Source organism: Phoxinus phoxinus (genome assembly GCF_949152265.1).
Source record: "Phoxinus phoxinus genome assembly, chromosome: 2".
Classification (NCBI taxonomy): Eukaryota; Metazoa; Chordata; class Actinopteri; order Cypriniformes; family Leuciscidae; genus Phoxinus; species Phoxinus phoxinus.
Window position 1 is genome coordinate 28,890,692 of NC_136877.1, and position 13,479 is coordinate 28,904,170.

A 13,479-nucleotide genomic window follows, 5' to 3' on the forward strand; every position below is an offset into this window, starting at 1 on the left:
CCCCCCACCTCCACAATGGCTGCATAGGTGCACTGGAAATATCCTTCCTAAAACGCATTAAACTTTAGTTTACAAAGACGTGAAACTCACCAAGTGGGTGTTACTGATTTGCTCACACAAAAATCGCTGCAAAAGATGCTTTCCAACAGGTTTTATCGTAGTTTTTGTCCAACTCCATTGACTTGTATTGGATGTGCTGTGAGGTACGGTATTAAAAAAACTACAAAAATGTACTGTTTTCAGCAATAAGAAATGCATAATGTTGCTTCTACTACTAAACTACTTCCTCTACTACTGCATCAAATCAGCATATTAGAATGATTTCTAAAAAATGGTCCCATTTGTTGTCCATTTCAGAGCTCACCCAATCATCACAGAGAAAACAAAAATACATAGATTAAAAGCCTTATGTCCTATAAACAATCAAAAGGGACCCACAATGACACGTTTAGAGCCTCTTTTCAAAAGTACATTGATTTTTGCTCCATTAAGATGAAAGATAAAAGTACTGTATCCTCAATGGACTCTTGCTTCAGTGTCCATTGAATCACATATTGATAAGTGTATCATGTTGTATAACTTTGATGTCATATAGGCTTTTGATTAAATTTTATTTGAAGGCACACCAGTTGAGGCAAAAAAAACGGGGCTATCATGGTACTTTATTGTAAGTGATACTGCTATTGTGTCATTCAATAGGCTACTCTGTTTTAGGGCCTGTTTACAACTGGTCACTTCATGCGTTTTCTCTGAACGGATAGCCATCCGATCATTAGAAGACCAGATGTAAATGCCCTTCCAAATGGTTTCGAGATGGTTTTAAATCCGCTTGCTCAAACCACTTCAGCAGGTGGTCTGAGATAGCCTGGCAAGCCAGACTCACATCAAGATGTTTAGTCTGGCAACTCTCCATAGACGCGGCTTAATCCGAGGGGCGGGATAAACAGTTGTCTCTCAAAATCCCTCTGCACGCAATAGGATAGCGCTACAACCAACCAGAGCAACGAAGAAGGTGACGTAGTCAGAGCGGCAAAGATTCGGTCCAGCAAAACTCCGAACACTTCTTCCTTTTTTAAGAATGACTTAAGTGCCGTTCTTTGCTCTTTTCTTAAAGAAAAACTTAACTGCAAGTCCTCCAGAGTCGCGGCCAAAGCCCATTCGAAAGACCGCTGTTCTCCATCCGCAGTCGCCATTCTTTGTTTTCAAGTGGCAGCCGTCGCAACTCTGTCGTCATATGTTAAGCCCGCCCCCGCCTACGCTATACACGACGTGATTGGCCTGACCCAATTTAGGTTTTTGCAGCTAGAAGGTCTATGGAGAGTTGCTAGACTGCCCTGGCTGCAAAATACATATTGTTGCCGCTAGGGTACGTCTAGATTTCTAGGCTAGGTCTGAGACGCATTCCAACCAAAACTGGACAAGTGTAAATGCATCGCTCTCTCCTATTGCGCTCTTTGATCTTGAAATTGGCTGATGATAAATAAAATGCAGTGCCTATCTGTTACTTTCATTGACGTGAACATCTTTCAAATATGTGGATTTATATTAGTTTTGCGGAGACACCTTTATGTTGCAAAGTGTAAATGTAACCACTCTAACAAATCAAATAGCTATCCCTTTACTGAGTTCTAATGTGATTGCTTTTGGGGTCATCTATTCAATGACTCCCAGTTACATTTTAGCCAATTTAAACACTTTTACAGACACTGAGGACTCTTTAAAAGTAGCAGAGTATGTTTATTCCTCATCTGTTTTGGTAGTATTTTTATATTTTCAAAGGTTACATGTTTCCGTGGTTGTGTGTGATGTGGAGGATTTAATTGGTGAATTGCTGTGTATTTACGTGTGTGATGAGGCAGTGATCCATGGCTAAGCTTAGTGGGTGGAATCGCTTGAGTAGCGTCAGGAACTACTCATTTCCATTACACATGCATATGGGATTTTTAGCTGATATGGCTCAAATAGTGTTCCAAATTCCATTCAAATATTGAATCAAACCTCCTTTCACTGGCAGAGGCAGACCGTTGACATACCAAGCAATGTAATGTTCATTTGCAGAAGTACACAAGCCCCCCCAGGCGCACTTTCACGGACTGATGACATTTTGCTCTACATGCTGAGGTCTCACTCGGATGGTGTCTGCCGGAGCAGGTGATGATGTCGATACAGATCAGTTAAAGGGTCTCCACTGACTCAGTGGGAACCTTTGCTGCTGTCTACGGCAGGTGAAAAGAGTTCTTTGTAGCTCAACTTCACTTCCCCTTCTTTTTTTCCCCCTCACGTCACGTTCCCACTAAAGGGGCCTCAGAGAGCACGACTCTTGCTCTATAGATGGATTTTTGTCATCTGATACATTTAATGCCAGTGTCTACACAAGCAAACTGAGGTTAAGTGCCATATCACAAGCTTAACTTCCTAAAGCCATCCTCAGCCATAACAGCATGATAAGACCTCGTCTCAGTTATCCTCTTACCAACACCACAACCAGCAACAGAGAGTCTGGGAATATGCCATGTTCTGTGTTTTTTTTTTTTTTTAGTTTATTTGTGAAAGATTTTTTATCTGTGAGATTTTAAAAGGGATTGTTCACCCAAAACTGAAAATTTTGTCATCTTTTACTCACCCTCAAGTTGATGGGCCCCATTGACTTCCACAGTTTGGAAAAAATACTATGGAAGTCAATGGGATCCATCAACTGTTTGGTTACTGACATTCTTTAAAATATCATCTTTTGTGTTCAGCAGAAGAAAGAAATTCATACAGGTTTGGAGGGTGAGTTAATGATGACAGAATTTTCATTTTTGGGCGAACTATCCTTTTAAGCTCACATTGTGTTCACGACACAATTTGATTTGGTGTTTGCAGAAAGGAGTGTCTGCTGAACAATTTCTTCTTAATATTTGTGTTGGATTCAACTATTAAGTTTTGCGATTAATTTAATCTCAAAATATATGACAGTTCTCAAATTAGGCTATATTATGACAGTTATTTTTCTTGTTACAATTTTGATTAGGATCATATATTTTGAAAGTGTATTATTATAGATTTGTATTTAGATTTTTAGTTGGAATGAGTATAACACTTTGTTTGTTAATGCTCAGATATCACTAATTCTGATTTACAAAGGCAATCTAATACTCTCAATACAAAGGGAAACACTCTCATGAACATTCATCAGTCACGTAGTGAAAGGGCTGTGAGGTCACGGATGTATCTGGAGAGCAACTAGAGTCTCCACCGCACAGAGAGGGGATGTGATATTTTAGATGGCTGAGTGTGTGTGTGTGCGTGTGATTCACATTCTTCTGACTTATTGACCTTTTAAACAGAAAACAGTTACACAAGAGCATCATGGGAAAGAAATATCATGGCTGAGATTCTGTCATGAGTGTTTAATAAATTCCTGCAACTCGATAGTTTGGCATCTGGGCTGGTGTAAATATGGCACAAAGGCCCCTTATGCGACAATGTGGAGTAGTGATGATATTATTGATAAGTCTGGAAATTACGAAATGCGTCAAACCGTACGTGTGGTCTAACATCATTATCGTGGAGCAGTGTTGTAGCAGCAGGATGTTATATACAGGATGTAAATTAGCAAAGGAATGTCCACAGGTGTGTCGAAATCATATTACATCCTCTTAATAAAGTCATTTATCATGTATCTTGATCTATAAATGTTTAGATATTTGTACTGGAAAACAAAGCAAATATACTGTGGCCGAAAAATGTTTTGCAGTGCAGATGGAGGGATGTATTGGACTGAACATCACCTTACACAGGCAGAATATTTGTTTGTACATACTTATTGTTCTGTGTCTCGAGTAACTGTGAACCATTGAATGTTTTAACATATTATCATCAAAGATAAGCTTAAAAAGAGATTAGAATATTGCTGATTGTCAGTCTGCCTTTATACATTCTAAAACACCTAAAGTGACTGTAAAAGGCAGAATGTAAAGTATTTGATTGTTTGCCCTGTGTAACACTGTCATGAGCCTCTTGACACTCTAGACCTTTTCCAGGGAATTTCCAGCAGCCATACTCTTCCACACACAGACACACACATACACAGTCACAGGCATGCGTGCGTGCGTGCGTGCGTACAGGATGAATTCCTCAGTGCACCTGTTCATGCCCAGAAAATTAGTTTGCTAATTACTGAAGACAGGGTTTTCGTCTTTCTGTCTATTATACATGGTCACCTCTGTCAGCAGGTGTGCTTCTTGCTTTGTAGTCTTGCACTTTCAGTTATGTCTTTAGTTACGTTAATGACGTCAACTGCTGTATAACAAACATGGCATCTAAAGTCTACTTTACTTATGTTATTCCCTGGAGTTCGAGGCTTCCCCCTTACATCATGCTCTAGGGTTCCCTTAAACATTTATGCACATGAGCATGCTAAAATATATTGACTCAAATGTATATATATTTTAATGGAATGAAAGATATAGAATGTACTGGATGTTAGCTTGCCTATTATGCTTAATAGCATGATCTATTTATGTCCTTCTAACAAGAAACTATGCTTTAACCACAGCTCAAGAGCTCTAGTTCCAACCATATAAGTTTGAGATGCAGTTTGCCAATGGAACTATGACATCATCAGCAGCCATATCACCCTGTAGCCCAAGACTGGTTGCCCACTGAAGCTAAGCAGGGCTGAGTCTGGTTAGTACCTGGATGGGAGACTTCCTGAGAAAACCAGGTTGCTGCTGGAAGAGGTGTTAGTGAGGCCAGCAGGGGGTGCTCACCCTGTGGTCTGTGTGGGTCCTAACACCCCAGTATAGTGATGGGGACACTCTGTCAAAGAGCACTGTCCTTCGGATGAGACGTAAAACCGAGGTCCGTGGTCATTAAAAATCCCATGGCACTTCTCGTAAAGACTAGGGGTGTAACCCTGGTGTCCTGGCCACATTCCACCCACATTGGCCCCTACCAATCATGGCCTCCTAATAATCCCCATCCACTGAATTGGCTCTATCACTCTCTCTCCACTATAGCTGGTGTGTGGTGAGCGCACTGGCGCCGTTGTACTGTGGCTGCCGTCGCATCATCCAAGTGGATTATTCTATTCTATTCTATTCTATTCTATTCTATTCTATTCTATTCTATTCTATTCTATTCTATTCTATTCTATTCACCAGGAAACGACAAATCATTGAACTTTGTTGATAACGACAGAAGTTGGCTAATGATGCTTTGGGGAAACACACCCCAGATTGGTTACTGGCCAGTGAAACTTTTTCTGTAACTTTAAAGTTTGTTGAAGATGTTTCAGCAAATAGTCTGACTTCTCACTCTGTTTCTCTCTGTCCATTAAGCTAAGGGTGATGCTGATACCCCTGTCTCTCATGGGAGCAGCAGGTATAGGAGTGTTTTTGTGAGCTGGGGAATTCCTGCACTAATGAGAGGGAATAATTACCCCCTCCTCCACCCCTCAAGCAAAGTGGTTAATGGCTGCGATGCTTATTTACACAGTAAACAGGTGCACAGATGGATCAAATTACTGATAAGCTGCTTAAAGACATTCCTGTAGTCCATACTTCAAAATCAGCACTTTTTCATTTGTCAAGACGAAAAGAAAGAAAGGAAACTATAAGAAAAGAAAGCCATCTTTATGCTTCTGTGCTTTTGCATGTGCTCTGCTGCAGACCTTCAGCTTGTGTGAATACAGATGTTTTCTGAACAATTGTTTTCTCTCTTAAGGATAGGGTCAGGGTTAGGGTTAAGGGTTAAGGTCAGGGATCAATGCAGATGACCTCTACGTCTTCTTTAGTGTAATGCATCTCACTGGGTCTGAAGTTAGAGCTTTCACAGTGAAAATGATGCCACAGTTGAGTCTCTAAAGTGTGTTTAACTCCCTGAAGCCTTTTGATTGTCATGGTGCTCATTGTATGTTCACCCAGAGATTTTGCTTTCATTTCTATTCACTTTTATTTCCATTCACTTCAAGTCTTACCAAAAATGTTGACCGTGTTTGAACTGAATTATCTGCTTCAACATTGTGAGTTTTTGTTTTCATTTCATAGACAGATTTTGTGATCTGTTTTTAACTGATTAATGTAGTTGTTGGCAATGAGGAGATATAAATTAGAGGAGTGAACAATTCTGATATACAGTACTTAGCCAAAGTTGAACTAAATAATATTCAACAGTACTCAAGATATCAGAGTGTGATGAGCCTTCAGAGTCAGTGGTTTTTCAGTGAATTTTTGTGAGATTTGCTTGGAGGAAATCTGTGTTGTCAGCATGCAGCAGTTTATGTGTTGCATGAAAGGTCTGGGTTTATGTGAATATATACGTAGCCTACTATAGGTATTTGTGAAACCATGCTCATTCAGTATAGACCAGGGTTCCTCATATCCGGTCCTGGGGGGCCACTGCTCTGCAGAGATTAGTTCTAACCCTAATCAAACACACCTGAACCGGCTAATCAAGGGAAAATATTGTCTGAGAATATCATCTTGCCTGAAATCCTTGATCCACAATATGATAGACTGATTCTAAATGTGGAGAATTGTCTGTTTGTGTTCATAATACTCCATGTTTTAAGAATTTAATCAGCGAATCCAATTTTTATATAAGATTTGACAATCAGTGTGTTTTAATGACTGCCACCCGTATTAATGAAATATGAAATTATATCCCATCATTTGTGCTCAATCAAACGTAAGGCATTTCAGTTTACTCATCCCGCAATTCATTTGAAAACAATTATTATAATTTTTACACACAAAACCTTTTTTTCAGTTTTTCTGTAATTTCAGCCCTCAGAGTTTTTGTTTGAGCCATGTTGTTTTATTTTCTCAAGTCTGCTTTGTACAGAGAGAGAACAGCATCACTGGTGCATGAAGATAATTGGTGAGCAATGGAGTGTGTGATTGTGTAGTTATGGATCCATCTCTCTGACTCTCAATTAATGCATGCAGAACAGGAGCAGGTGATCACACATTCTTTGATGGCAGTAAGTGATCCAGCGTGCTGGCTGTGGGATAAAGAGAGCTGTTAACACCTGTCTATCTGGGGTGTAAGTTTACTCAGTTCTAACAGACAGTGTGCTGGGAACTCTCAGAGACCCTCGGGCCAATGGAAATGATTCACTGCAATATTACAAGATCTTTATCAGAGACAGAGTGTGAGAGAGAGAGAAGCTCTTTGGATCTGTGAGAATGAGAATCGGCTGTTTTTCTCATGTGACCAGTGAGATTTTCCTTTCATCCCTCCACCCATCCAAATATTCTTGTCTCAGGCAGAATCTTCAGAGTTCCTGCATCATACTTGCATGGCTTCTGGACTCACATACAGTACATGTACTCAGATGCATTTACACATGAATTCTGTGCTCTGTTTCAGTATGTGCATCTGTGTATTTCAGGCTACTCAAGCATGGTGATGAGTGTTTTGAGCCACGTGCATGTCCGTGTTTGTGGAAAGGGAAAGAATATTATCCTGGAGACAGAGTATCATCCCCATGCCATCAGTGGTAAGATTACATCAAGTCACATTCTGTGCATTTCATTCATGCCTTTACACCAGTCAGCTGCTATACTACATTTTCAACTAGCCTACTTATACCAAAGATCATGTGATCACTTGAATTTAGTTAAATTCATTGATTCAGATTAAGAATGCTAGGAAAACAAATATACGTACAGTGACATTTTCCAAATTTGTTACAGACATAAAATGTCAGAAACTTTCAAAGTTAAGAGAGGAAATGTGTAGTGAAACTGTTTCTAGGATCTGAATGTGAATGTTTTGCAGTGTGTGTCAGCATGGCACGTTCCAGTGCGAGTTTCGCCCATGTCCGTCAATGTGCACAACTTATGGAGATCGACACTACCGAACGTTTGATGGGTTCCTGTTTGATTATATTGGTGCATGCAAGGTGTACTTAGTCAAGGTGAGCTTTGAGCATCAGATCCAGATATCCCAACTCACTCTTATCAAAAGACAAAATGAATACATGTGTTTGCATACGTATTGTAGTTGAATACTAATGTGTGCTCCTGTGTGTGCATTAGAGCTTGTTAGATGCAATGATGACGGTCACAGCAGAAAATGTAGACTGCTTTGAGAGTGGCGTGATCTGCAGGAAATCTCTCCTTATCTCTGTGGGTCGTTCCTTCATTGTGTTTGATGACGACACCGGCAAACCTGTAAGTGAACTCATTCACTCTCACCATAACCTGTCATAAAACCTTACTATTGTTACACATAAACATATTCTAATTATGCTAGAATTAAAAAAAGCAATGCATACAGTTGATGCCCTAATAATTATTCAAGAGGTTTATAATATGCCCCACCTACCTTTAGTTCGTTCCTACACCTCTGGGTATTGGAGAAATATATTTTTAATGCAAGGAAGGAATGATAGTGTAATTGCATCATTTGCACGGTGTCTTCAAGTAATCTTGTATAGATTGTATTTACGAGTTGAACGCACATAACGCCACCATAATGTCGTAATTCCCAGTGGGAAGCTCGGGATTTTCTTTAAGCCCCGATCTTTACGAGTTGGGGGCGTGTCACTGAGAAACATGGCGGAATACCACAATACCGAAAGGTATTTAGCAGTGATATTGTTAGGCTTTTCTATTTACAGCGAAGTAAGCTAATTACCTGCACAGAATATGATGGCATTATAATATAACATTGTAATAAGTAATGATAAAGTTTGCAGTGGCTTCATAACTTCAAGTCTTCAAAACCAAAGGACACCTGATGCAAATTTCTTTGTTCTTCATTTTCTAGAACTAGATTAGAACCTTGCTGTATTTTTGTGTAATTAATTAAGAGAAAGTACACCACCATCTTAATCCGACAAAAGTGACTTGAACGCACCTGCCGTCGTAAACACGACTTCCCACTTCGTAAGTGCGAACTTCCCAGGAGAACTTGAACGCACCAATAGTGGTGATATAGTTTTGCTAGTGCTGCATCTGTAACTTATGTTTCCTGAAACATTGGTTTGGTGTGAAATGATAATGATAATCTGGTTGATGATAATCTGCGGATATGGTTCATGTGCAGAATCCATCCAGTGTGATTGACAGGCAGAGAGTATATATCTGGCAAGCAGGATACTACACCATTGTGCATCTGCTTGGGGAAGACCTCACAGTGCTGTGGGACAGAAAAACCACCGTACATATACAAGCTGGACCACGCTGGCAGGTAAAAACACACACAAAGAGGTGAATGTGTTGCTGGTGTAAACTTGTTGAGTAGCAAATCGTTAATTTGCAGAATTTTGATTACCTTGCAAGTTTGTATTTGTGTGTTCATGATATTTCTAGGGCAAGCTTACTGGTCTTTGTGGGAACTTTGATCAGAAGACAGCGAATGAAATGAGAACACCAGAGAACATCGACTCATCAACACCACAGGAGTTTGGCAACAGCTGGACAGCAGCGGAGGCATGACAAACAAATAAACACACAACACCAGTCAAATGTTTGGAATAATTATGATTGTTTTGTGTGTTTTTGAAAGATGTCTCTCATGCTTACCAAGGCTGCATTTATTGTATCAAAGCACAGTAAAAATAGGAATATTGTGAAATATTATTACAATTTAAAATAAGTATTTTCTAATTGAATATTAAAATATAGGCCAAGCTGAATTTTCAGCAGTCATTAGCCTACTTCAGATCCTTCAGAAATCATTCTAATATACATCCTTGCTGAATTAAAAAGTTTGGATTTCATTAAAAAAAATATTGCTTACCCAAAACCTTTACATTATAGTTTATAACTGTTTTTACACAAATATTAAACAGCACAATTGTTTTTTATTATTGATAAGAAATGTAAGTGCAAATGTAATAAATTGTAATAATATTAAATTGTAATAATATTTCAAAATATTACTTTTTGATCAAACACATAAATCCACCTTAGTGAGCATAAGAGAAGTCTTTGAAAAACAGAAAAAAACTTAAATATTCCAAACTTTTAACTAGAGTGTATCCAAAACATGAATACTCACTATTATTTTATTCAAATTGTTTGTAGATGATTAACATTTGATTTTGCCCTTCTGAATGTCTCAAAACTGCCGGTAGCTACAAATCAAACACTGTAGTATGACTGTCTGTTTTTGTGTGTGCATGTCCCATCAGTGTGTGAACAGTCCTGATATAAGGCACCCCTGCAATCTGAATCCTCTCCGAGAGCCCTTTGCAAAAAGACAGTGTGGGATTTTGCTCAGTGAAGTGTTCCAAGTCTGCCACCCTGTGGTAAGTTGATCACCTCGGAACATTAATGCTCAAATTCACATCAAGTCGAAATGTACATGTGAGTGAGAGAGGGTCTCATGTGTTTAAAGGTTTTTCATGCTCTATAGGTAGATGTCACATGGTTCTATATGAACTGCCTGGTGGACACCTGTGGCTGCAACCGTGGAGGAGACTGTGAGTGTTTCTGCACAAGTGTTGCAGCATATTCTCACCGCTGCTGCCAAAAGGGAGTCACCATTGATTGGCGCTCCCCTTCTGTCTGCCGTAAGTGATATTCCTAACATCAGTCATTTTAATAGTAATGGTAACACTTTAGTTTAGGGTCCAATTCTCACCATTAACTAGTTGCTTATTTGCATGTATATTACTATGTTACCGGTGTAACCCCGGCATCCTGGTCAAATTTGCCCCTTGGCCTCTGTCCATCATGGCCTCCTAATCATCCCCATATACTGATTGGCTTCATCGCTGTCTCCTCTCCACCAGTAAGCTGGTGTGTGGTGGGCGTTCTGGCGCAATATGGCTGCCGTCGCATCATCCAAGTGGATGCTGCACATTGGTGGTGGTTGAGGAGATTCCCCCCTTCTATGTAAAGCGCTTTGAGGTCTCAGATAAAGAGCTATATAAATGTAACAAATTATTATTATTATTATTATTACTAGGATATTGGCTGTTTATTAGTACTTATAAAGGACATATTGTCTTATTCTGCATTACCATATTCTACATCCCTTGATCCTACCCAATACCTAAACTTAACAACTACCTTACTAACTATTAATAAGCAGTAGAAGAAGTTTATAAAGGCAAAAGTCATAGTTTAGTGAGAATTGGACCTGAATAGCTAATAACTGAATAAACTACGGTGAACACACATTCTTCTAAAATACAATGATGGTCAAAAGGAAGAAGGAACTGAGCGATATATACTACAGTTTTTCATCATATACTTGATTTTTATGCTGTAATGAGTAATACTATCTTCTTCCTCTTACAGCTTATGACTGTGAATACTACAACAAAGGTATATCTGTAATATTGTGATGATTATAACATTCGTACATGTCTGATACATTATATAATTTATATAATATAATTTGTTATAATTTTTTTACAATTGTGCATGTGTGTGGGAATGCACATGTTCATAGCTTTAGGGAAAGGGCCACTGAAGCTTTTGACCTACAGAGAGAGAGGAACAATGTTGGCAGCCAATAAGACAACTGGACTGGTGTTCCCCAAAAGAGAAATGACCAGTACTGAGGAGATCCTGACGCTGTTCATGATGACGCCAGGCATCAGTAAAGCCAGAACACATGGTTAGTCAGTCAGTCAGTCAATAAAAAGCACACAATCAACATATAAAAATGTCCCCCTGTAGTCACTAATTGTATCACTTAAAAATCATATCTGATCACCAAAATTCCATATTTAAAAGTTTTTTTCCTTAAAATAGCTTGAATGTAACTCTACACCCTTGCCTCATTTAGTATATGTGATTACTAAATTACGATTTAGTATATGACGACAGTGGCTCAGTGGTTCATGTAGATTGTCTACAAACCGGAAGGTTGGTGGTTCAATCCCCGGTTCCACCTGACCAAGTGTCGAGGTGTCCTTGAGCAAGACACCTAACCCCAGCTGCTCCCGACGAGCTGAATCGCCTTGCATGGCTGACACCGCTGTCGGTGTATGAATGAGTGAGTGAATGGGTGAATGTGAGGCAATATTGTAAAGCGCTTTGGTGGCCATTGGGTCTGTGAAAGCGCTATATAAATGCAGTCCATTTACCATTTACCATGCAAATTAGCCCCGTCCCCACTCACTCACACCAGCTCAGAGATCCACTCATTGACGTGATTGGTTACAAGGTAGTTTGTGATGTAAGAAACACTTTGGTTCACTGCAGAAAATACTCAGCAATGGTGGTGACTTATGAATTTGCACATGGTTTGTCTTAAAGCATATTAAAAACACCACATAGATATATAAACAACATTAAAAGCTTGATTTTCACCACAGGGGGGACTTTAAGTGAAAAATATACAGTAAAACATGCACATTTTTAGACTAAATTTAAAAATGTTATAACACAAACCTTCAACTTATTTTCTTAAACAAATGATTTATAATTTGTTTTATACACCATCCATGTATATACAGTTGATAATGTTGTTAATGCTGCAGACTCATCCCTGGTGTCATTTGAGGCGGCAGACAGACCCAACTACTTCTTAAAAGCAGAGCACAGTGGGCAGCTGAGACTGCAGAAGTGGGAAGAAACTGAGGCATTCTGGGATGCAGCTACATTTGTTCTTCATAGAGACACCTGGATCTCCGGCTTTGATTCGCTGGAGTCCCTGGCAAAGCCAGGGTTTTTTCTGCATTTCATGCTATCCAGACTCCAGCTCATGAAATACAGTCACTCAGATCGATACCGCCGAGCTACTCTTTTCAAACTGATAGGTGAGCATGTGGCAACATATCTGCAAAGTTGCTCAAAATCACAAAGAAACATTAGGCCTCACTTGGTTACCCCATTTTTTCGCAAATCATTATTTTTTTACTACAGGTGGCATACCATACTATCCAATGGGTCCTCGATGTCAGTGGAGGTATGAATCATGTGTGAGTCCGTGCTTCAGGACATGCAGTGACCCATCAGGTCTGAGCTGTGCCAGCATCCTGAAGTAAGAGCACACATATTCATGCATACAAACACACACACATTTGATTTATGCAAATATCTACAAGTATCTAAATTGTTTAAGTGTATGGTTAAGTGATGTGTCTGTCATGCACCTTTCTATAGGGTTGAGGGATGCCTGCCTCAGTGTCCAAGTCACATGGTTTTAGATGAGGTCACTCACAGATGTGTCTATATGGAGGACTGTAAGCTACTATTTGTGTTTCTTCTATTGCTAAATTTGGTGTAAAACAAAAACACAGTCAAGACTATTTTTATTGTAATGAGATTAATGCTATAGCTAAGTTCAGGATTTACTTCTATAATCATTGTCTTAGGTCACCAGGTAGTGACAGGTTTGTAAATGCTATTTCAACTAGGTCTAATGCTAACAATATTTGAGTAAAACAGACCACTAGTCAGACCACTAATTATCAATGGAGCAATGTAAAAATCATATTTTATTTTTATTTGTATTGCCAAAGTAAATTCAAGCTCCAGTTTAGCTACCTTAACATAACACAGTTAGCTATATCAGTTTAAATGA

General features: G+C 39.2%; 1 protein-coding gene across 1 annotated transcript in view; it reads left to right on the forward strand.

The window, feature by feature from the left end:
• The window catches only part of otog (otogelin), a 42,973-nt gene that overhangs the window by 17,167 nt on the left and 12,327 nt on the right, over positions 1 to 13,479 (forward strand). The window contains exons 23-34 of the mRNA XM_079588381.1: positions 7,379 to 7,486; positions 7,768 to 7,906; positions 8,028 to 8,162; positions 9,040 to 9,183; positions 9,306 to 9,425; positions 10,130 to 10,246; positions 10,354 to 10,510; positions 11,244 to 11,270; positions 11,398 to 11,565; positions 12,434 to 12,712; positions 12,819 to 12,936; positions 13,059 to 13,138. Coding sequence (XP_079444507.1) covers positions 7,379 to 7,486; positions 7,768 to 7,906; positions 8,028 to 8,162; positions 9,040 to 9,183; positions 9,306 to 9,425; positions 10,130 to 10,246; positions 10,354 to 10,510; positions 11,244 to 11,270; positions 11,398 to 11,565; positions 12,434 to 12,712; positions 12,819 to 12,936; positions 13,059 to 13,138 — 1,592 coding nt within the window. The remainder of the gene's footprint in view (positions 1 to 7,378; positions 7,487 to 7,767; positions 7,907 to 8,027; positions 8,163 to 9,039; positions 9,184 to 9,305; positions 9,426 to 10,129; positions 10,247 to 10,353; positions 10,511 to 11,243; positions 11,271 to 11,397; positions 11,566 to 12,433; positions 12,713 to 12,818; positions 12,937 to 13,058; positions 13,139 to 13,479) is intronic.